The sequence below is a fragment of the Rousettus aegyptiacus genome, unplaced genomic scaffold, assembly GCF_014176215.1.
Source record: "Rousettus aegyptiacus isolate mRouAeg1 unplaced genomic scaffold, mRouAeg1.p scaffold_m13_p_3, whole genome shotgun sequence".
NCBI classification, from domain to species: domain Eukaryota; kingdom Metazoa; phylum Chordata; class Mammalia; order Chiroptera; family Pteropodidae; genus Rousettus; species Rousettus aegyptiacus.
Genome location: NW_023416306.1, coordinates 4526919 through 4550172, shown reverse-complemented (window position 1 = coordinate 4550172; position 23254 = coordinate 4526919). Strand labels below are relative to the sequence as shown.

Below are 23254 nucleotides of genomic sequence, written 5' to 3'. Positions count from 1 at the left end.
CATCTTGGAAGCTAACTAAGCAGGGTCGGGCCTGGTTAGTGCTTGGATGGGAGACCACCTAGGAAGACCAGGGGTGCTGTAGGTGTAAAAAATAAAAAAATAAAAAAATAAGGGATCGTAAGCTGACAAGGTCCTTGCAATCTGTGAGGTCAACCAAGGGGTGCCGCACCTTAAAAAAAAAAAAAAACAAAAAAAAAAAGACTTGATTTTCAAACCACTTAACTGAGGTATGATCAATGTTTGAAAAAAAACAAAATTCAGGCAATTTTCGAGCCCGCCACGGCTCCCTCGTTCCCAGGTTCTCCTCGTTACGTTTCTGGCGAGCCCCCTGGTCTCCTCGACCCAGGCCAGGACCCCCGGCCAGCAGAGCCAAGAAGCGCTCTTCCTCGCTTGTTCCCAACTTGCCCTGTTCCTGTTCCTGACAATACCCTGGCTTCTCGGAGTCCACTTCCACCGCTCCTGCCAATCAAGCCAGCCCCGCGTGATAGCCCGAGCGACACCACCCTGATGACCACGGAGGGATGGGGGTGTGCGAGGTGGGCAGCCCAGGCAGGGAGGCCGCATGCTTCCACTGTTCTTGCCCGAAGTTCTGGAAGTGTCCACGGATAAATGACTCCCCGTTTGCTTTTAGTTGATCTCTAGAGCCCCGTAATCATTGGTTTTGACAATTTTGTCCGGGTTTCGTGCTTGTTTCTTTGGGGGGCGCCGACTTGCCGACCTCTTCGTTCAGCATGGCTTTCATTTGAAGGGAACCCCGTCATATGTGCTGCGTGTCACATGCTCGTGCTCACGGTTGTTCGGGAGATCGCACGTGGAATTCACTTATTCGCGCCCGTTGCTGTCTGCTTTCCTACTGTGCGGGCTCATGAGATTGATTTATGTGTTCCACTGTAGGTTAGTCTCCGGTTTGGGGCAGTCGAGGACAGTGCTGCGGTGACATTCTTACGTGTGGCTTCTGGTGAACATGCGTACACATTCCTCCCAGGGGAGCTGCTGGGTCATACAGTTCACGTGCGCTCGGCTTTAGCAGACACGGCCCGTGGTAGGCTGATAAACAGCCCCCAAAGAGAGGAGCACGTCCTGATCTCCAGGACCTGGGAATGTTCTCTCGTTTGGAAAATAGACCTTTGCAGATGTGGTTAAGTTAAGGACCTTGCAATAGGGAGGCTATCTGAAATGCTGTCACTGGCGTTCTCATGAGGCTGGCAGAGGGAGGTTAGAGAGGGAGGGGAGGATGCTGTGAGATGCAGGCAGAGAGTGCAGCTTTAAGCCTCCGGGTGCTAGAAACCACCAGAAGCAGCAAGGCCTGTCGTACAAAGTGGACAGGAAGTATCATCTTGCAGGTGAGAAAACTGAGGGTCAGGGAGTGACCAGGTGAGAATCACTCACCAGGGACAGAGCCCGCATCTACCCATTTCCCCTGGCATCAAGCAGACGCAGTTCTGGCAGGTGTCACCCTTAACTGGAAGCCATCTAAATGTCCTGTAACAGGGACATTGTTAAGCAGACCACAAGAGATTCTCAACAATAGAGTACCATGTAGCCTCTAAAAACAAAAATTCGGTGGCACGAAAGGTAGCCGGGATCTACTGTGGAGTTTTACAAGAATGGAAAGAAAACAGTCATGTGCACCATGCTCGCATTTTATAAGGAAATGGTGTCCAGGAGAAAAAACTCAGGAACGGTAACTGGGCGGGAGGATTACGGGATTCTCTTCTCCCCTCTCTGCCTCTATATTTTGTAATCTAAGTGACTATGCATCATTTGAATATATTGAAATAACAAAATGTTCCTAAAAGCTGCCCCGGGGCCTCCCACCGGTGTCCCTGGGTTTCGGGTGCAGCCCCAGGGGGTGACGGTGACATCCGGGAACGCTGTGTCCCTGTGGTACGGAGCCTCCTGGGAGCCGGTGCCCACACTGGTGCGGCTGCACGTGGGCCAGCCCTGCAGGCCAGCCGGCAGCTCCAGACCCTGCCGGGTAGGAGCCTGTGGCAGGAGCCGGTGGAGGCTGGGGACATGGGCACACGTGAAGTGTCGCTCACAGCCTCCCAGGCATTCCTGGTTGTGAGAGGTAACGGGGTGTCCCTGTCCAGACTTTCGCAGACAGAGGCGGGATCTCTTGCGCAATGGGGATTTGTGTGTTGTTTGTGGGGCACCTGGCTCACTGCCCTGCCAGCTCCCCGACTCCTCCCTTTGCTTAGAGTCATAAACTTTGAACAGACCAGCTGGGAGGGCCTTTATGTGCCACCTTGTCCACTCTGCCCTGTACATCTGGGGAAACTGAGGCTCTGAGATGCTCAGCATTTGCAGCTCGTGTGGACAGGGGACCTTGGCTTTTCCAGCTTACCGGGCACAGATGTGTGTCCTCTCTTTGGATAACTCCACAGCCCTGGGAAATAGGCAGAATTAAACAAGGGTCCCACGGGATCGCGGTAAAAAGTCTGCGAATTAGTTCCCGAGCTTTGCCCGGCCGTGGCGGGCACTCGGTAACCGGTGCCCATTACGGTATTACTCAGCCCTGCAACTCCGATCTCCTCAAGCAGCTCCCTTCTCATTAAAGTTTAAAGACCAAACTTTAACGCCGAGGAAAAGACTATCCCAGGAAACCACAGTAAAATGACTCCAACTGACTGATGAAAAGTCACTGAGTCTCATTTCTGTGCCTATGGAGTAAATACTCCATATTTGTGGCTTTGTGGCTTTGCCCTTGTCTGTGGCAGACATGACCAATCCATCCCCGCACCCCATGTCAGACTCCTTCTCCATAGAGCCCCTTTCCAGGCGGCATCTGGGGACCGATTGGAACTGACTTGACTGACACTTTGCCACTTGAAACCCACTGCCAACCGACTGTGGGACCCCTGGGGGCCCTCAGCCTCCTCCCGCTGCCAGCCGGGTTGGGGCGCCAGCACACGCAGCTCTGAGAATCCCGTGGCTCCCTGAGACCCAGCCGCAGATGCTGTCTGTGGACCAGGTCTGAGGAGACTCTTCATTTCAGAGCTCAGTCCCAGGTCTTACCCTCTCCTGTTGAAAAGCCCCCAACCCAAACCACAGAGCTCTCTGCACATGGTTGCCCTGTTCACTTCCCGTGGCCGCCACAGCGAAGTAGCATGGAATGGGCGGCTTCAAAACAAAAGAAAGACAGAAATCAACTGTTGCGCAGTGACGGAGGGTGGAATTCTAAGACTGAGGCGTCGGCAGGCTTGGCCCCTTCTGAGGGCCCTGGCAGAGAATCCGTTCCGGGCTCTGTCTCGAGCTCCTGGTGACCTGGCGTTCCGTGGCGTGTAGAAGCGTCTCCCTGGCATTCTCCCTGTGTGCACACGTGTGTCCAAATTTCCCCGTTTGATGAGGACACGCGTCATATTGGCCAAGGGCTCACCCTAATGACCCCACGTTAAATTGATTACCTCTATACAGACTCAATCTTCAAATAAGGCCACATTTCGAGGTCTGGGCATTAGGACTTCAACGTGTCCTTTATGGGGGACACAATTCAACCCATAACAGCTTCCTTACTTTTTAAATGGAAACGACTCTTTTTTTTTTTTTTTTTTACTTCATCTATGTTCATTGTAGAAAGACCAGATAGTCTAGAAAAATCTGTGAAGAAAAAGCAATGATCAGTTATCTCCCATAATTCAGTAACCAGAAATAGCTTTGGCAATTATTATTTGGAGTATTTCTTTCTATACTTTTTTTTTCCCTCTGAATGTAAAGGGTTACATTATTTTTATTTTTACAAATGAGATTGAAGTTAAAGGTCGTCTTTACGACCTGTCGTTTTTGCTTCGTCTGTCTCAGATGACATCCCGTGGCAATAATCTGTCACACATCTTTAATGGCTTCATGTCATTCCATAGGAATGTTGGGGTTTTTTTAAATTTTTTTAGTTTACGTAATTTCTGCTGGCTTTGTTAAATAAGCAACAGGGGTTTTTTGGGGGGCGGGGGCTCCAATTTTCTCCCGGAAAACCACGCCACAGTGCATATCTTCATGTTTTGGCCTGAATACTTCTGTAGGATAAATTCTTTCGGGGGGCATTGCCAGCTGTGTAAAGGCTTTGAGGCCCCCTAACTATGGACTTGTTTCTATCCTTCCTTTCCCTTCAGCCTTGGTGGCGGGGTGGGGCGACATCCTGGCTTTGTGGGAGACTAGAGGCTGCCGAGTTACCCCACGGCTGAGAAAGTCGACAGTGGCTTGTCACTCCTGGCCTCCAACTTCCTGTCCCTTTCTAAGGTTGCCAGGGCCATGCTGCTACCTTATCCGCAGCTCCCAATTCCTTCATCACCCCCTTATTACAAAGCCAAGGGTAGGTTCGTGGCCTTTCCCCATCCTCCCCATAAACCCCGGAACCGCGGATATTGACAAGAGACATCCCAGGTGGGCATCAGATGCCATCAAACCCCAGCGACGAGCCGCAGGAAATGGCAGTGCTTCCTGGAATCCGAAATTAACCAGCCCCCTGAGTTATCTATTTAGGATCCTGGCAGTTCAGTGTTTTATGTTATTTTTTCGACAGATCATGGGCAATTTGTTGCTAATTTCCCCGGAGAGCTGGCGAGCGGAGAGGCAGGCTAGCGTCTGTCTCTCGCCCCCCTGGCATGCCATCTGTCGAGATGAGACAGCTGGCCCATTAGCCAGAGGAAGCACCCCCGTCCCCCCCACCCCCCGTGCCCACGCTATCCGTTTGATTAGTGCCGCAGAGCATCTGCTTGCAGACTGCCTGGCGGCACGTAGGAATCCAGCCCACCCCAGCCAGGCCAGCTGCAGGGCGGCTGGAGCCAGGGCCACTGCTGGAACGGGGGACGTCCAGGTGGTGGCGTTCAGTCCCTGGCTTGGTGCCCCGCCCCTCAGCCCGGGCTCCTCCAGAGTGCCAGCCCCTGTGCCATCATGGGCTCCTGGGGTTTTAGAACCCGGCCGGTTTTCGGTGCATCTCATTTTATAGTTGAGCCACACGTGTGGCTTGAAGACCTGAGTTGCTCAAGTTTCCAGGAAGGTAATGGCAGAGCCAGAATTAGAAGCCGGTACCACCACCCATGAGCTGTGTGCTCTTGGGCAAGTTACTCTGCCTCTCTGAGCCTCAGATTACTCCTCCGTGAAATGGGTAACAATACCTGCTTATACTGAGGACTCAGAGGTGGATAGTGTCACTGTTGTTCTCTTCCTTCCTCCCAGGGGAGCCCCAGGGGGGCTGGGGTAGCATGATCGGGGCGATCAATGGCCAAGAATTCGGTGTGGCCGCCCTCAACACCAGTGTGCAGCAGGAGGCACGTTCTGGGGTCACCACCATCCGGAGCGGCATCAGCCACATCCCTGCGAGTGTGGGTAAGTGGGGACCAGAGAGTCTCTTGCCTCTGGGGACCCTCTGACCCATGCTAGAGCCAGGAGGAGGCAAAGCCTGTGTTCCAAGGCCAGGAAGGGTCACAGAGAGGGACACAAGAGGAAATGTGACCGCCCCTGAGAGCAGAGTCCAAGCCAAAGTGGATTTAGGCGTGGGCCACTTCCTCCCCGCCCCACACCCCGCCACGAAACAATAAGACTGCATGTAAAACCAGACCAAGGGCACGTGCCACGATCGGGCTGTGTGCATGCAGATCAGATCATGAGCCCGAAACCACTGACGGCTGTCTGAGATTTTTTCCCGCTGTTAAGGCAAAAGCTGATAGAAAAATGAAAGTGTCACCGGTGACGATAAGGGATGTAGGCGGGAGGGGACAGAAGGGAGAGATGTAGAGAGTAAAATTAGCCAGAAGGCCCAGAGAACCAAGAAAAGGCCACTTTTGGACAGATACGTAAAATAGCGTGTCCTAAGCAGATGGAATGTTCTGGAGGGTATGTTGCAGACCCCGACGTAACGGGCGTTGCTGTCCCGCCCTTCCCAGGCCACCCTGTGTCCCCTCGTGGGGGTCCAGAGCAGGGAGAGGGCAATGCAGGCAGGGTCTTTCCTAAAAGCGGCTCCTCCAAGGCCGCCCTGACTACAGGCCTGTGTGAGCGGTGCGGGGACTTTGGCTGTGGGTGGGGAGGTCACTCGGAGCTGGCCGTCGGCAGAGAGGATGAAGCGAGACGCTGCCCAGACGCGGCTGCCTCTTCCAGCTGCAGGAACAGGAGCTGCAGAGAATCGTCTGGCCCCAAGGCCCGGGGCCGGGCTGTGTCTGGCTGGGACAGGCACAGAGCGGGAGAGAAGGTCCAGCTCCCGCACGCGGGGCCCGGCTGGCTCCCAGGCCATCGGTTTTCCCGCATCTCCCCCCCCACCCCCGCTCCCACCCACGGTGGAATGAGAAGCCCCCCTGTCAGGGCCCCCACCTGTCCCAGGAGGAGCGCTGGGCCTCATGGGATGGTTGGAAAAATCCATGTCCAGGGCACTTTAGCGCTCTTTTTTCGAAGTCAGTGGCTTAGAACCATCCTTCCTCTCCCAGGCTCTTCGGCGAGGTAGGGGACCTGGCTGATTTTCAGCTAGGTCCGGCACATTCGTAGTTACGGTCTGAGCAGTCCCAGGCGCTGCGGTGGCCCAGAAGCCCTCAGTGTTTGTGGAATTGAGTTGAATATCGGCAAGTTGCATGTGCTTCTTTGTATAAATACATTTTGGTTAATTTTCACAACTCCTCCAAGAGGTAGACATTGGCCTTTGCCACTTTCCAGGTTCTGATCCAGTAAGTGGTCTAGGTAATCTTGGAGCTGAGTGTGGGTGGGGCGGGAAAGGGCTGCACTCCCCTGGGGCTGTCAGGGAGCTGCAGAAGGACCTTGGGCAGGAGAGTGGCCGCCCGAGGCATCCGGCCCTTATCTGGCCTCCACACCACGCCCCGTGCCACCCAGGGCCTCTGATGCGGGCGCTCGTGGTCATCATCTCCCCCATCTACTGGGCACTGGCCGGAGAGAGCGGAGACGCCTTGAACGGCCACTCGCTGACGGGCGGCAGCTTCCGGCAGGAGTCACACGTGGAGTTTGCCACAGGTAGGTGAGGCCGCCCCCTCCCCCCAGGGGTGGGGAGGCCCAGGCGGGTCTGGGGCCTGAGCCCGGGGCCTCTCCCTGGTGGTGACTCCAGGCCGGACCGGGTTCGATTGCAGGGGAGCTGCTCACGATGACCCAGGTGGCCCGGGGCCTGGATGCCAACGGCCTCCTGCTCCTCGATGTGCTGGTCAACGGCGCGGTCCCTGAGACCCTGGCTGACGCAGAGCTTCAAGTGCAGGTGTGGGCGAACCCTGGGGTGCACGGGCGGGGTGCACGGATGGGGAGGGTGAGAAAAAGCGGGCCGTGCTACCCACAACTACCCCCTGGGATCCAGGCCCGCTTTCCTTCCCAGGGCGTGGCCTGGCCTCGGACTTAGGGAAGAACTATTCGAAGATGCTGTGGGCTCGGCCTCCCCTGTCCCATAAACAAGAGCTTCGGAGGGCAGTGACCCGTCCGAGGCTGCCCGCTGCTTGGAGGAAGGGCTGAGGGGCCCACCGGCTCTCCTCCCTCTGCACCCCCGAGTCCCATGAGTGGGGGCTGAGGGTCCCAGGTCACCTGGAAGTGGACCTCCCAGGTGCCGACTCCCCTCGCCCGCCTCCTCCAGGACTTCCAGGAGCACTACGTGCAGACGGGGCCCGGCCAGCTCTTCGTGGGCTCCACGCAGCGCTTCTTGCAGGACGGGCTCCCTCTGTCCCTGCGCTGCAACCACAGCGTCCAGTACGATGCAGCCCGGGGCCCCCAGCCCCAGCTGGTGCAGCACCTGCTGGCCTCGGCCGTCAGCGCGGCCTTCGACCCCGAGGCTGAGGCCCTGCGCTTCCAGCTGACCACAGCCCTGCGAGCCGGTGAGGGCCTCATCCCCTCTGCACCCTGACCCCCGCTGTCCTGCCGAAAGCTGGGGTGATGGGGTGACGGCCCACTGGGGCGACGGCCTACCCGTTGCATCCACTGACCATGGACCAGAGACTCAGGGCTGAGACAGCTCACCCACCTGCTTGCCCCGTCCACCCATCCACACCCCGACAGGAACACAGCTCCTCAAGCCACTCCTGTTGGAACCCTCCAGAGCTTTGCCCCAGGCCCCAGGGGGAAGATTTAAAAGCCCCGCCCCCGCCACCAGGCTGAGCCACACCCAACCTCTTCCCAAGGTTGCCTGCACCAGGGCCCACCACCTAGGGAGACCCACATGACCATGCCACATATTCTCAGCCAAGGGATGCTAAAAGTGCACCTGTCTCCACTATTTGAGGTCCCAGCATGTTTTTAACCCTGAACATGGGACAGTGGTTGGCAGGGGACAGCTCTGAAGTCAGGCAGACCCTGGTCCAGACCCGGCTGCCCCACTGTGCATCTGTGAGACCTGGCAGGCCAAGCCCTGGCCCTCTCTGAGCCTCTGGTTGCCCATCTGTGACATGGACATGACACTGGCTGCCTTCTAAGGTGTCAGGGGTACAGGTGCTGCCTCTGAAACCCTCGCCTGGCACCCGGTGGCTGCTTTATCACGGGCGCTGTCCTTACGATCGTGCCGGCAGTCCGGCCCCTTCCTGCCTCGGGCTTGCCACCCCCGTCGGATGCTCTCACGTGCCCACAGCCAGAGGCCACGTCCACCCTGCTGGATTCTCGGGAGCACAGCTTGGCACATGCAGAACCCCCCCCCCACCCCGGCCCCCACCATTTTGTGCTTGTCACTAGTGATTTCTCCTGGGTCTGCCGTCCGCGGTCTGGCCAGCCCGCCGTGAGCCCCTCGTGACTTGATGCACAGCCAATGCCGCCGATAGGCCTGGACTCTGTCGGAAAGGGGTCGCTGGCTCGCCCAGCACCAGCCAGGCTTAGGACAGGGGCCGAGCACCCGGCTGAGGGGCCCTTGGCCTGGCCGAGTGCGAGGGAGGGAGCAATGGGCCTGGGCTACGGCCAGAGCTGCTCTTTGTCCCTAGGCTTCCTCTGTCCTTAAGGCCTGTTCTCTTTGCCTTGCAGAAGAGAATGAAATCGGCTGCCCGGAAGGCTTCGAGCTGGACGCCCAGGGAGAGTTTTGTGTGGGTGAGCACCCTGTCCCCGGCCTGGCGTGGACGAGGGAGGCCTCTCAGCCTGGGACGGACCAGCTGCCGGACCAGCTGGCCGGAGGGCCTGGGCGCGCAGACCACCAGCTCCCCCCACCCCCCAGACAGGGACGAGTGCTCAGGCGGCCCCAGCCCCTGCTCCCATTCCTGTCACAATGGGCCCGGCCGCTTCTCCTGCTCCTGCCCTGCTGGCTTCGCCCTGGCCGGGGACGACAGGAGCTGCAGAGGTGAGTGGGGCCCCGGGGGCGAGGCCCTCCGTGGACCCGGCCCGCGTGTGCGCAGGGGGTTCTGGGGCAAGGGCCCTGGCCAGGGGACATACACGCAGGAGCTGGCCTGGTTCTGAGGGCACTGGATGCCAGCCTGGGGGTTCCAAGGCCCTGTGTCCCCTGGGACCTTTTTGTTGTAAGGGCTGCAGATGGGAAAGGCTCAAGTACTACGGGGTGCTGGGGATCCCCAAAGACATACACATGGCTGCCATGTGCTCCCGGCACTTTTACCCGCTGAGCCTGGGCACGACCTTGGAAGTAATCCCTGTGCCCAGCGGTCATCTCCAGTAGCTGAGGTTGGAGGCGAGCTGGCATGCAGCTGCCCCGCTGGCCCTACGTGTCCCCTCAGGGACGTCGGACAGCCCATCTGACCCCGGGACACCGTCCAGGCACTGACCCCCCCATCTGCAACCCTCCACTCCCACCAGTGGGACCTGGCGCTGCCACATCTCCATTGGGTGCCCATGGGGCATTGTCTGCGACCTCACACCAGATGCCACCTCGGGTCCCTTAGGGCGGGCTCTGTGTTTCCGGGGGTGCCGAGATGGTGGACAGAGCTAGCATGAGGGATGGGACCACCATCCCTGAGGCCCCTGGGCCTGGGGACAAAGCTAGTGCTGGGAGGCTGAGCCGGAGTCGGGTGGCGAGGAGGGACCCGGGGGGCACGTGGTCACGTAGCCCCTGCCCCTGTCCGCCCCCAGATGTGGACGAGTGTGCGTGGGACACGGACGTTTGCCCAGGGGGACAGCGCTGTGTGAACGTGCTCGGGTCCTACCGTTGCCTCCCCGACTGCGGGCCTGGCTTCCGGGTGGCCGCTGACGGGGCCAGCTGCGAAGGTGACAGGGGCATGCGTGGGGTGGTCCGTGCTCCTGGGAACCCAGCGGTTGCCAGGATTCAGAGCGGGCGCCGCGTGTCACTGAGACGCTAGGCCTTCGGGGCAGTGGCAGCCTCTTGGCAGGAGGAGTACGGTGAGGCCGGGCGGAGGGCCCGAGCCGGACTCGAGAGGTCTGCGTCCTCACCTGGCCTGGCTGCTGGCGGCCTGAATACCTCTGCGCAGGGTCCTCTCTGGGCCCCAGGCTCGTCACCTGTCTGTCCGACGAAGGGGGGCCAGGTCAGGGAGGGCACATGCCTGCCACACCTGCTCCCACTTCTGTTTCCCCTCCCGGATCCTGGCCCAGCCTGGGGACAGACGCGGAGCCCCTCTCAGCACGGCTCCTCCGGCAGCCACTGCGGACCTGTCACACTTGACCTCTGAGATGACACCTAGCTGCCACTGCTGGCCGGGTGACCTCTAGGGTCCTTCCTGCCCCAGCAGCCTACGATTTCACAATCCTGGGTCTTCCTAGCTCCTCCGAGAGAGGCCATCGGTGGAAGGGGGAAAGTATAGTGGCATTTGAACTCAGAAAGGTGGCCTTTCCACTCCAGTGGCCTCAGAGTCCTCTCAGGTCCCTATTTGTAGGGCTCTCCTGCCTCCCGCCTTCCTTCTGCCCGCCCTTCCTTTTTTATTCTTGTTTATTTAGCTCTTCCCACGTGCCAGCCGCCCAAAACCTTAACATGCCTGATCCAGTTTTCTCCCTCCGCCCCGTGAAGAGGTCCTGACCCCTCTCGACAGATGAGGAAACTGAGGCTCAGAGAGGGAGAGTCACTTGGTCAAGGACCAAGAGTCGTGGCAGAATTTGGTCCAAACCCAGGACTCCGCCTCCAGGGCGGCTCCCCTCTTTCTTTCGGACCCAGGGGTGGTTGTGAACACTAGCTTTCCACCTGATGGCACTGAAATTGGAGAGAAGGGGGCGGGGTGGGGAGCTTGGGGGCGGGGCCCTGGGCTTGTCCCCGCCCCTGCCCACACCCCTGCCTCCCCAGATGTGGACGAGTGTCTGGAGCAGTCGGATGAGTGTCTGTACAACCAGATCTGTGAGAACAGCCCAGGCAGGCACCACTGTGGCTGCCCCAGGGGGTACTGGAGCCAGGGCCCTGGCCTCCCCTGCCGAGGTATGGGGACGCCCGCCCCCTAGTCGGAACCCTGGTCAGCGCCTGGTCAGCCAGCACTGATGGCGTGCTCACCAGGGGCTTGGATGCCTGCTCTGTCACCCCAAACCTCAGCCCTACCCTGCCAGGGGGCCCAAGAGGAGGAGGGTGGAGAGAAGAAGCTTAGGAGGTAGCTGGGCCTCACTCGGACCCAAGGGAAGGTCGAGGCCTCTGAGCAGTGGAGGCTGGAGTGGGAGAGGAGGCCGGGGTGTCCCAGGAGAGGGCAGGCTTGAGGCGGCTGGATTCTGGGGAAGGCGGGAAGGCTGCGGCGAGCCCTGAGCCCCCCTCGGCACCCCGCCTGCGCCTTCCAGATGTCAACGAGTGCCTGCAGCTGCCCAGGGCCTGCGCCTACCAGTGCTACAACCTCCAGGGCAGCTATCGCTGCCTGTGCCCGCCGGGCCACACCCCCCTGCGTGACGGCAAGGTCTGCACCCCGCTGGAGCGGAGCAGACAGAACGTGACCACCGTCAGCCACCGGGCCCCCTTGGCGTCTTGGCTGCGGCCCCGCGCGCCCGCCCCCAGGGCTTTCCACCACGCCTGGGCCTCCCTCCGACTGGGCCCCGGAGCCCTGAGCAGTGGGGGCCGGGCCTGGTGCCCGGCTGGCTTCATCCGGCAGCACGGCGTCTGCACAGGTAAGCCGGAGCCCCAGCAGCCACCCAGGACACACCCCGCTCTGTCATCCGGGCTCCTGGGCGTGTGGGCACTACGCCCCGTGTTCAGAAACCCAGGACCTCGGACGGGTGGGGTGGGGTTTGGGTCCTGACACAGGGTGTTTTGGGGCCCCGGCTGTGCTAATGGGCAGGGGGCTTCCAAGAGCCGGGGGGTGGCTTCCAAACCATTTAGCTTCAGGACACTTTGCCCAGAGGGAGGGTTTCCTGGGGCACACGTGCTCAGGAACCCACTCTGAGAAACAGTCCCCTTGGCACACAGAGGTGGAGCAGCAGGGAGCTTGTCAGGAGTCATGTAGCACGTTCCAGGTTGACGTGAGAATGTGGAGACCGGTGGGCACAGGGCCGAGGGGTCCCGGGCAGCCCCCTGGCTGCAGGGAGGGGAAGGGGCAGAGGCCTCGGGGGCACATGTGCTTCAGCATTCCAGCTCGGACAGAGGGCTCCCCCACGGCCTTGGTGACCGTGAAGTGGGTGGGGCGGCGCTCCCCCCTCTCCCCACGCCCTGGGATGCGCCCCGGGATGCTCCTGACACCACACCCAGGGTTGGGTGGGGCAGGGAGGGGGCAGTGTGGGGATCAGAGGCGGGCTGCCTAAGGGACCTCCTGGGCCTGCCCCGAGCCCGGCAGGCAGGTGCGTGGCCACCTGCGTGTCCGTGACTCGGCGTGTGTCTCCGCCTTCGTCACTCCCAAACCGATGCCTGGGGCCAGACCTGGACGAGTGCCAGGCCAGGAACTTGTGCCAGCACGCCTGCCGGAACACCGAGGGCAGCTACCGGTGCCTCTGCCCCGCCGGCTACCGCCTCCTCCCCAGCGGGAAGAACTGCCAGGGTGAGCGAGCTGCTGCCCGGGTGCCCCAGGGGCCGGGGCAGGGCTCCAGTCCGCTCTCTCCAGTCTCTTCTCCACCATCTCGTGTGAGGGAGGGACAGGGATGAGTCTCAGGGGTTAAGTGGACTACCCTAAATTGCTGGATGAGAGATGAGGAGCGTGGGCACAGCGCCAGCGCTCACAGCCACCGCGAGGCAGGAGGCAGCCGCTGCTGGTCGTAGCAGTGGCGTTCTCTAACTCGCGAGTTAGCGCAGTCTCCCAAACATGCTCCAGGCCGGCCGGCCGGCCATGCGGCTTCCCCTGCTGGGCAGTCTGTCTCCATCCCTCTCTCTCTGTCATGGGGTCAGTGAATGTCCTCTGAGAAGGGTGGAGCATCCCCGCAGACAAGGATTGGGGAGCTCCGCCCACAGGCCGTGGGCACTTTGGGTTGGAGGACAGCCCTCATCTCTCCCAGGCTCTCCAAGCCGCTCTAGGCTCAGAGGTCCCGTGGGTGCCCACCACCATGCCCTGGGTGGCTAGGGGCCTGCTGGCGGGGCCGTCGTGGGCCAGACTGGCTGGGGACAAGGGCAGAGGGGCTGCCCACCTCCATCCTCCAGAGGCATTCCTCTCCCACTTACTCACCCCCACACCCCCACCCCGCCACGCCTTCTCTGGTTCCCGCCTCCAGCCCTTCCCCTTTCCCGCATCTTTCCATCCTCTTCTCTTCACCAACCTCCCCCTCGCAGATATCAACGAGTGTGAGGAGGATGGCATCGAGTGTGGGCCTGGCCAGATGTGCTTCAATACCCGTGGCAGCTACCAGTGTGTGGACACACCCTGTCCCGCCACCTACAGGCGGGGCTCCAGCCCAGGGTGAGGCTGAGTGTGCCGGGGCAGGGGCAGGGCGGAACTGGAAATGGGGAGGCGTGTTATCTTCCGGGAGCTGGGCAGCGTGCCCCGTGGCTCCTGTGTGGCTGGGCCCCTTTCCCAGGCCATGTGTCAGGCAGACACATGGGGTCCACCCTGCCTGAACTCCAGGGCAGGGCCTCTGTGCCCACGGGGAAGTGTGCCCTCAGGAAGAGCACCTGCCTGCAGCCACTCGGGGCACGAGCTTGCCTGGACAGTACTGTTTCCCACCCAGTGATGCCTCAGCAGGAGCCTGCGGCACTGGAGGCCGGGAGAGGCCGGGAGAGGATGGGACGTGGCCGGGCGGCGGGGGTGGGGGTGGGGGGGATGTTGGAAGATGTCACACACATGGGGACACATGAACGCACACAAAGTCCTGGACACAGGAACAGACACACGAATGACACCCAGAAGCACACACAACCCCAGGACTCAGACACACACAGATGCACAAACAAAACACACTCCCGCCGCACGGTCCCCTGTGGCTGCGCACACTCATAAAGACGCACGGACACGGGGACCTCGGCCGGCAGGAGCTGCACCTGCAGCGTCAGGAAAGTATCCTGGGCCGTGACTTGCCCTGGGCACTGCTTTGCGGTGGGGGTGGGGTGCCCTTGCAGGGCTGAGCAGGTCTCTGAGCCTCCTTGTCCGCCCACTGCCCTCTGCAAATCCAAAGCGGGCAACTCTCTCTGGGGCTCTGGGTGGGGGCTGGGAAAGGCGCTGGGCGGGCCTGCTCCGCTGGCTCCTTTGGGCCTCAGTTTGCTGATCTCCAAGATGGGATGACAGTGACGCTGGTAGAGAAGGCATTTGGGGCGCGGCGGGAGGGTGACGCAGGGGTAAGCAGTGGGGGCTGGGGGTGAGGTCCGGTTTCTGGGGGGCCGGAGGGCAACCAAGTTGGTGCCTCGGCCCCTCCTGCAGGACGTGCTTCCGGCGCTGCTCCCTGGACTGCGGCGCGGGCGGCCCCTCCACGCTGCAGTACAAGCTGCTGCCGCTGCCGCTCGGCGTGCGCGCCCACCACGTCGTGGCCCGCCTGGCCGCCTTCTCCGAGGCCGGCGTCCCTGCCAACCGCACGGAGCTCAGCGTGCTGGAGCCCGACCCGCTCAGCCCATTCGCACTGCGACCGCTACACGCGGGACTCGGCGCCGTCTACACCCGCCACGCGCTCACCCGCGCTGGCCTCTACCGGCTCACCGTGCGCGCTGTGGCGCCACGCCACCAAAGCCTCTTCGTCCTGCTCATCTCTGTGTCCCCTTACCCCTACTGAGGGGCGGGGTCGTTGGCAGCAGCGTTTGGGCCAGCGACCTCGGGGTGGCGGAGGGCACAGGTGGGACAGGGCGGCCCTTGCGCTTGAGCACGCCACCTGCTGTGGCGAGGGACGTCACATTCTCCCTCCTCCATGCGTCATCGGGACTTTCAGCAAACACGACCCTGCACGCAGCCTTGACCCAGGACAGAGGGCTGGAGCTCCCCCTGACTCCCCCCACCCCCGCAGGTGACAAAGGCTACCCGTAGGTGTCAAAGCTCACAGGCAGGGCTGTGAAGCACGCACGTCTGACCAGCGCTTGCCCCAAGCCCCAGGGGCGCCTGGGCTAGGACACAGTGTCCCAGGTGCAGACCCTGTGGGAAGAGCAGGAGCGGCCACCCACCCACACCTGCAGTGCCATCGGGGACCCAGTGCGTGCATGTATACCATAAAAACGTTTGTTTTTAACCAGCTCGATTTCTTCATCCAACTCATTGCTTTGGTCAGGCGGGGCTGTGGCTGGGAGAGAGAAAGCCACCGCCTCTGGTCCCGCAGCTCTGGGACAGGAGACCAGCAGCCCGCTGGTACAGAGGGTGGCCCGGGTACCTCTCTAGGCTATTTCTTCGTCTGAAAATGTGAATATGACAACAGCTGACCCCATAGGGCTGTGGGGCAAATTAAATGAGAATGAAATGCATTACACTGATAGCAATACGTGGTAGCAAAAAGAAATTTCTTAACTAAGAATAATTCTTAATTATTTTTATTTTTATTCATTTATGTATTTATTTTTCAGGCGAGGCAACCCTTGGTTGACCTCACAGATTGCAAGGACCTTGTCAGCTTACGATCCCTTATTTTTTTTATTTTTTACGCCCACAGCGCCTGGTCTTCCTAGGTGGTCTCCCATCCAAGGACCAACCAGGCCCGACCCTGCTTAGCTTCCGAGATCAGACGGGATCGGGCTTGTTCAGGGTGGTGTGGCCATAGAATTCTCAATTATTAGTAACGAATTAATTAAATTCAGTCATTTACTCATCCCCCAAAGATTCATTAGGTCCTCCCTACATGCCAGGCAAAATCCTGCGTTCGTGACCACACGTCCCAGTGGCAAAGGGTTTATAAGCAGAAGGGAAAGGAAGACTAAAATGTGTGCTTGTCAGTGAGTGAGGGGCGTGAGGTGGGGAAACCGAGTTGGGAAGGAGGGAGGCGGGGGCTTGGGGGGCGTTTTTAGCAGACCAGTTGGGGGCGGGCCTCGTGAGAAGGTGGCATTTCAGCAGGGACCTGAACAAAGCCTTGCAGAGGTCTCGGGGGGACATCCCAGCAGAGGGAAGAGCAAGTCCCAGGGCCTTCAGGGCGGAGGTGCTGGGTGGTAGAGGTCGGACAGGGGGTGCAGGAGGTTGGGGACAGGGTGGTGGGTGGGGGAGGCTGGAGCTTTGGGCAGGAGGGGAGAGAGGAGGGAGGTGCCGTTAGAAGGCTGAGGGGGTTGGGGCAGATCCTGTGGCCTTGGGGCCACTACAGGGACTTTGGCTTTGGCAGCGAGCTGGGGAGGGACGAGATCTACGCAGGTACTGGTGTGTCTCCAATGCCTGGGACAGGGTGTGAGTCTCAGGGGACGCAGCGGAGCCCAGTGCCGTTTCTGCCACCCTGCCTGTCCCTGCCCTGCTCCCGGGCTGGCTGCAGCTCCGGCCTCAGCCACTGACCACCCTGTCGCCAGCTGCCCCGCACATAGCCTCTGGCAGAAAAAGGCTGTCCGTTTTTTTGCACGTGGTTTTGGAGAGGACAGATCTTTTCTCTCTGCTGCCCTTGCTCAGTGTGACACCGGCACCTCCCCCTCCTCCCATCTCTCTAAAGCACGGAAAGCTGTCTGAGTGATTTCCCCCGAGGGGTCAATGGCCATCGGACTGTTCGAGCCGTGCTGCTGTGGTAAACAGAGAAGTCTCTGTGCCCAGGTGGAGAAAGGGAGGCTCAGCGAGAGAGAGGGACGTAACCCAGTTGCTTGCCTGCCTAATAGGTGACAGATGGGTCAACGGTTAGAACGCGGCTCCTGACCAGTCTAACAGCCCCAGCCGAATCTTCCCTGGCATTTCCACTTGCAAAGTGGGTCTCGTTTAAACCAGGGGTCTGCGGGCATTCTCTATAAAGGGCCCCATGGTGACTTTTCCGGGCTTCGCAGAACGTAGTCCCTGTGGCCCTACCAAGGCCGCACCAGAAGAGCTGCAGTCAACACGTGAACGGAGGAGCAAGGCCGTGTTCCAATAAAACTTTATTTATGGACACTTACGTTTGAAATTCATATCATGTTCGCAGATCATGGAATAATCTTTTGATTTTACCCCCTCATTTACAAATGCAAAAACCATTCTCAGCATGCAGGCTTTACAAAAACAGGTGGTTTAAGTGGTGGAATTTCAGGCTCAGTGGAGGAGAGACGGGCAGGAGGGACCTGGGAGAGGGGCTTCCTAAGCTCTCCGGCACCTCGTTTGTACAGGGCCCCACCGTGAGGCCCTTGGGCCGAATGCCTCCCTTTGTGCAACCCTACTGCCCATAGGCCTCATGCTGGGACCTATGAACCCTGCCCTTTGCTGTTAATTTTTTATGGAGCCAGCGACTTTGCAGCACAGAAGGGCCAGGAGCAGGATGAAGAGGAGGGACCATGGAAATTCAGGACTTGAGGCACCACCGAGGGAGTGTCCATTCAGTGGGGCCTCCCTCCTCCCTCACCTTCTCCTAAATTTCCCATTTGAGGCTGTGACCTGGAGGCTGGTGAAAGGGGTGACTGCGGGAAGTCCCACAGCCAGCCCGTGGCGGACTTCACCCTGACTCCAGGCTGTGATTCCCAGTCTGGGGCTGCCCCACGCCACCCGGCCCCGCCCACACCCACAGGGACCATCGTCCAGCAGAGCAGCGGCTCCAAGGGGTGTTTCCATTTCTGCTTTTCTAGCAGCCGGTCGTCATTGGCCAGGATCCTGTCCCGCCGCCCAGCCCAGCCCGCTGGTGCTGGTGCCACCTGACCTCTGAGGCTGTTCCCAACCACCAGGGGTAGAAAACAACCCTGCAGGTCACTTATTAAATTCTATGATGCAGCTTTTCCAAGAACTCAACAACTGGACTCTGTGTTCCCTCTGGGTGGGGACTGGCAACCTGGGGTCCGGCCTAGAGGACACTCTTGCTTCCTGAGGCCAGTGCCCAGGCCCGGGCCGTGGCAAAGTAGCTTCTGATGCCAACCACGAGACGGCTGCAGGACTAGGTGCTTGGGGTCTCTACACACCCAGGCCCCTCCACGACCTGCAGGCGTACAACCCTTGAGTGGCAGAGGAGAGACAGAGGACGGGAGGGCCCTGCTCCATGGTTACGTTTACAGGCGGTGCCTATGTCTGTAGGTTGCTGGGGGATTTAATGAGATTACATCCGTCAAGTGTGCCAGGCAGGAGTTCAGACAAGTGGCCACAAAAGTCAGACCTGACCCTTCAGAAAAGCCACCCTGGCTGCAATGTGGAGGGTGGATTGGAGATGGTGGTGAGCCCCGGTAGGAGGACAGGTGAGGAGTCTCCTGCAGAGGCACAGATGAGAGGTGACAGTGGTCTAAGCTAAGACAACAGCAGTGGGGAGAGGGAGAAGGGGCAAGAGCCATCGCGTTCCTCCACTTTGTTGCTGGAAACTTCAGGTGTGTATCATCTTGTGCCGGCACGAGAGAGAGGAGGTAGCGAGGGACCCATCTGATGGAGGAGGGGAGGTGGTCGGAGGGGCATCCCCGAGGACCATACGGCAAGAACGATCAGCCCGTTGCAGAAACCACAGCTGGCCAGTGCAGCTGGGATGTAGTGGGCGGAGGCAGGGGAGGAGGTATAGAGCTCTAGGATCGACCCTAAGAGTGATGGATGGGTGACCAACAAAGTCTTTTTAAAAATCATTTTAATTCAGTACTATTTCAGAATATATCTCTAAACCTAAAAAAAATCTTTTAAAAACATATCTACGATTACATTATTACACCTTAAAAAACAGAAAAAGTTGGAAGACATACATCATCTGACTTCGAGACTTCCTATAAAGCCGTAGTAATCAGGACAGGGTGGTATTGCCACAAGAATAAATAAATGCATCACTGGAACAGAAATATAGCCACTTAATTTTCAACAAAGGTGCCAATGTGATTCAATGGGGAAAAAAGAAGTCTTCGCCTAATGTTGCTAGAACAACTGGGAACCGACATGGGGAAAAAATGATCCCTCACAGGGTTTTAAGGAGTGACTTGTTCTGACTCACGTTTTTAAGAACTCTGTGGCTGTCGGGTGAAGAAAGGGTTGCAGGGGGACATGAGAGAGACAGGAACACTGTCCAGAAGGCCATCGCCACGGTCTAGGCAAAGACGGCAGACCCGGTGGAGGAAAGGGGCGGACACTGGGTGTTTTTAGAGAACGTGGCTTCCTCAGGCTCCAGGGCTCAGGTCCCCTGCCTGCTCAGGCCTTGGTGCGGCTGTTTTTCAAGGTGCCACCCAAAGTCATGTACCTGGGAGGTATAGCGGCTCATCGAGGAGCCCTGACCTCGATATGGGTGAAAGGCCAGGCCATGGTGGCTGAGCCCCAGGTCGGGGACACCCTCTGGTCATGGCCCCGCCCGGGACCCAGGACTGCCCTGCAGGGTGAGGGCTGGGGCAGGGTGCGGATGTCCACCTGGCAGATGGAGGGGTGAGGAGGAAAGGGGCTCTTCCGCGAGCTCTCGCCTTGATGTCTGCCTCTGGGCATCCGCCCCACTGGTGCCCAGTAGGCAGGTCCCCTGCCGGCAGCTGGGTCCCTGTTTTCCTCTCAGGAGAGTTGCAATCTCACCGACCCTCATGTCACCTGCACCTGTGCGGCAGGAAGGGACAGTCCCCTTTGCTGGAGCCATTTCTGCAGCAGGGAGTAAAGGTTCCCACACTGGCAGCCTTGGCCCCCCTCTGCCAAGGGTCCCCAGCTCTGGCTGCTCCCTGGTTGCAGCAAGGGGCCTGGGTCAGGGCTGCCGCCTTAATATCACCTTCCCCGCCCCCGCCCCCCGCCCCCCGCCCCCGACTTGTTTTCCAAGATGGCTGACTGGCAAACCCAGCAGTGCATGCTTGGGGCTCCCGCCCACCTCCCGGCGGCTCCGGGCTGGGAGGACTTGGGCAGATGGGGGGAGGGGGCGGTCCTAGCTAGGCACTGCCAGGGAAGGGGCAGAACCTGCGGCTTTATTGGGCTGTGGTTGCAGTTTGGGGCTTTGGGGGCTTGTAAACCAGGCTGGGAAACTCCTGAGGCACAGAACCTTCTGAAATGCCAGACCCGGAGAGTCACAACTCCCTGTTTCTTTTGCAATAAGAAGCTTGACTCACCTCTGTGAACCTCGACTGTCCGAGTTGCCCAATGGGTAAGCAGGCGGCCAGTCTTCAGGTCATTCATTATTCACTCGGCGCCCCAGGAGTTCGGGCAGAGAGCCAGGAGGCAGGCGGGCCTGGGATGAAACCCCGGCCTTCTAACGCCTCCTCCAACCCGGTCTGGGCACCCATACAATGCGCTCCAGCTCTGGGGGCTGGAGGCGGGGCGGGGAGCAGGGGCGACGGTAAGGGAGGGGCTTTGAGGTCTGCAAAAAGGCCGGCTTGGGACAAAAGTGGGCAGGACACTCTCCGGCCTAAGGGACTCATCCCCACTCCCGCCTGCCGGCGCTTGCATGCTCTCCGCCGCCGGGCGGCAAGTGTCTGGCTGGACGGCTGCGGTCACCCTGAGGCGCTGCCTGTCCCGGGGCCAGGGAGGGAAGACCCGCGCCGCTAACGCCCTCGGGAGGGTGTGCCGGCCAGGGGAGGAGTGGGGGTGAGCACGGGATGGGGCGGGGGACCGGAGAGGGAAAGGGGAGGGGAAAAGAGGGAGCGAGAGGCCGGCCCTGCCCATCCGCCAGTGGCCGCAAGCGCGGAGCGAGCGGATCCTTGAGGAAGCCGGGCCCGGGGGCGTGGCCTGTCGCGCGCGTACCCCCACGTGTCACCAGTGCCCGGCCCTGCCCCCGGCCCTGTGCTTATAATCCGGGTTGCGCGCTGCAACTGACCCTGCTCCGCCACCTGCCAGCGCCGCCGAGGCCCCGGTAAGCAGTCCCCTTCCCGCCCCCTAGCCTCGGTCACCCTGTCCCCTGTCCCACAGAGGGCGAGCCGAGGAGGCCGAGGGGACCCGGGGCTCCGACCTGGACGGAGGGCGGCGGGGCCGACGCCCGGCTCCTGTCGCTCAAACACCCAGCAGCCGGATTCCTGGGGCCCGGGGCGCAGGGCCCGGGGCGCAGGGCCCGGGTCTGGGGCGCAGGTCGGGCTTCGGGCCCCTTCACGGGGCGAGTTCCTTTTTGGGGTTCCCTTCCCGGATGCAGCTTCCTCTTTGGAGCGAAGCCCCCCAGATGGAGACCTCCGGAGTCGGATTTGCGTGTTCCAGATTCTCTGCGCGCCCCGCCCGCGTCTCTGTCTCCCTCTCTTTTCTCTGGGTGAATCCAGAGATCCACCCCATCTCTGCCCTCGCCCCTGGGGCTTGGGCGCATCGACCCCTGCACAGCCCGAGCCTCAGTTTACCCCGGGCGGATGGGCGCCCGGAGCCTGGGGGTGACTGGGCTCCCACCCCTGCAGGTGGGGTCTGTCGCCTGCTGCCTCCTGAGAGAGTTTTGCGCTCCTGCCCAGGTGGGGCTCGTCGCCTCGCCCACGGCGCCCGGTGCCAGGTTATCCCCGGCCCTGGGCTCGGGGCTGTGGGAGGGGCCGCTCCGCAGGAAATGTCCGCCGTCCGTTTGTCCGGGTGGCTATTGCCTTCGGCCTCTTGAGCGGCTGCGCCCTGCAAGGAGGGAAACGAAAGAAACGCCTCTCCCATCCTGCCAGGGCCCGTCCTGAGCAGGCGCCGCCACCCCCCACCTCAGTGTTCCTCTCTGCGAAGTGGGGCGCCCGCTCCCGAGCCTCGCGGTCTGGCTGCGCATCTGGGCAGGACCAAACCCGTCCTTCCCTAGGAATGGATCAAATAGGCCCTGGGCTTTGATCCCTCCCTCCCTTCCTCCCGCCTGGCGCCTGGAGACTGGAGAGGGCAGGTTCTGGACGCCAGCCCACTCCAGCCCCGAAGGCAGGCACCCCGGGTGCGGCCTCGGGTCAGCCTCCCAGCTTCCCAAGCCTCAGTTTCTTCATCTGTCACAGCTTGGGACTCAGTGGAAGTCTCCGTAGACTGCTGCGAGCAGTGCCTGGGGAGCGCCTCGCCTCGGGGAGCCAAGCTGGGGGCAGGAACTGGAGACAGGCTCCCTGCCCTCTTAGCTTAGGCTCTGGCGGGACAGGGAGCCGGTAGAGGCAGAAAATGCCAAAGAGCGGGTGGAGGCTTTGGCAGTGAACAGGACCTGGAGCGAGTCTCCATTCTAAACTCCCCCCTTCCCTAGGGCTGGGGGACCTGCGGGTGGGGCTGGGGGGCCTGCCCCAGGTGGAGCCACCTGTGCGCTGTGCCCAGAAGTAATTCTGGCTCTGCCCGGTGCTAGTGAGTGAGTGCTGAATCCTGCCCACTGCGTGCCCAGACCCCAGGCTGGGCACAGTGTAGGATGAAAGAGGGAGACCCCCCAACTCAGCACTGAGCAGCCCCTAGTGCTCACTCGGGCCCCCATCAACTCTGGGCTTGTGTGGTAGGTTGGCTCCGATGGTAACCGGTATCCCTGGCCCAGGGCCCAGGAGCCGGACACGCAGTGGGGGACCAGGCCCAGACTCACCTGCTGTGCAAGTGCTTTCCCATGGCCCATGTTACCTTCCCCCGCGGCTCCTGGGCAGCCGCTGAGACGGCCAGACGCCTTTCTCTGAGCACACAGCCCCCCAGCCCGTGCCTTGCCTGTGGGCGCCCATGCGGAAAAGATAACCCACTGGAATTCAGGGCCTAAGGCCCTGGTTTCAATTCTAACGCTTCAGGCAAAATCGATCTTCCAGGCCTTGGCTCCCTCCCTCCTGTGGATATTATTAGAAATAATAATAAAGGCGCCATAACAAAGGAATGAATGCTCTTTTCTCCCATAATGAAGCGCTCTTTGGAGAGGGTCTGAGTATCTATCACCAGGACCTGGTAGGATCTGTTTAGTCTCCCTTCCCCCTGCCTCGGGATGTTTTTATTGAAGCTGGGGACTCAACCTTGCTATCCACGGCAGACTCCCAAACGACCCTCAGCCCTAGGTAGAGGAAGGTCTCTGAGGTGCGGGTGGTCCCAAGAGAGCCCAGAGTTCCAACAGTCACGGCTGAGAGCGGGCTCAGCGTGGAGCCTAGGGCGAGCCTCCTGCCCTCAGCTCCCTCACCTGTCATTTGGGAAGAAAACCTCTCCCCTGTCTGTGTCTCATCAAGAGCATGCCT

At 60.4% G+C, this 23254-nt stretch overlaps 2 protein-coding genes and 1 pseudogene across 2 annotated transcripts in view; 2 read left to right on the top strand and 1 right to left on the bottom strand.

The window, feature by feature from the left end:
- HMCN2 (hemicentin 2) overlaps positions 1-15628 on the top strand; it is a 129516-nt gene extending 113888 nt beyond the window's left edge. The window contains 14 exon segments of the mRNA XM_036239433.1: positions 1800-1943; positions 1946-2071; positions 5176-5325; positions 6814-6951; positions 7065-7186; positions 7553-7790; positions 8920-8982; positions 9107-9229; positions 9970-10104; positions 11129-11257; positions 11605-11925; positions 12669-12788; positions 13511-13637; positions 14592-15628. Coding sequence (XP_036095326.1) covers positions 1800-1943; positions 1946-2071; positions 5176-5325; positions 6814-6951; positions 7065-7186; positions 7553-7790; positions 8920-8982; positions 9107-9229; positions 9970-10104; positions 11129-11257; positions 11605-11925; positions 12669-12788; positions 13511-13637; positions 14592-14937 — 2282 coding nt within the window. The 3' untranslated portion in view covers positions 14938-15628.
- A 161-nt stretch (positions 15629-15789) lies between these two features.
- LOC118601003 lies at positions 15790-15908 on the bottom strand (annotated as a pseudogene).
- Positions 15909-20799: 4891 nt separating this feature from the next.
- Positions 20800-23254, top strand: part of ASS1 (argininosuccinate synthase 1) — a 46316-nt gene continuing 43861 nt past the window's right edge. The window contains exon 1 of the mRNA XM_016133834.2: positions 20800-21003. The gene's annotated coding sequence lies outside the window, so the exon portion shown is untranslated. The remainder of the gene's footprint in view (positions 21004-23254) is intronic.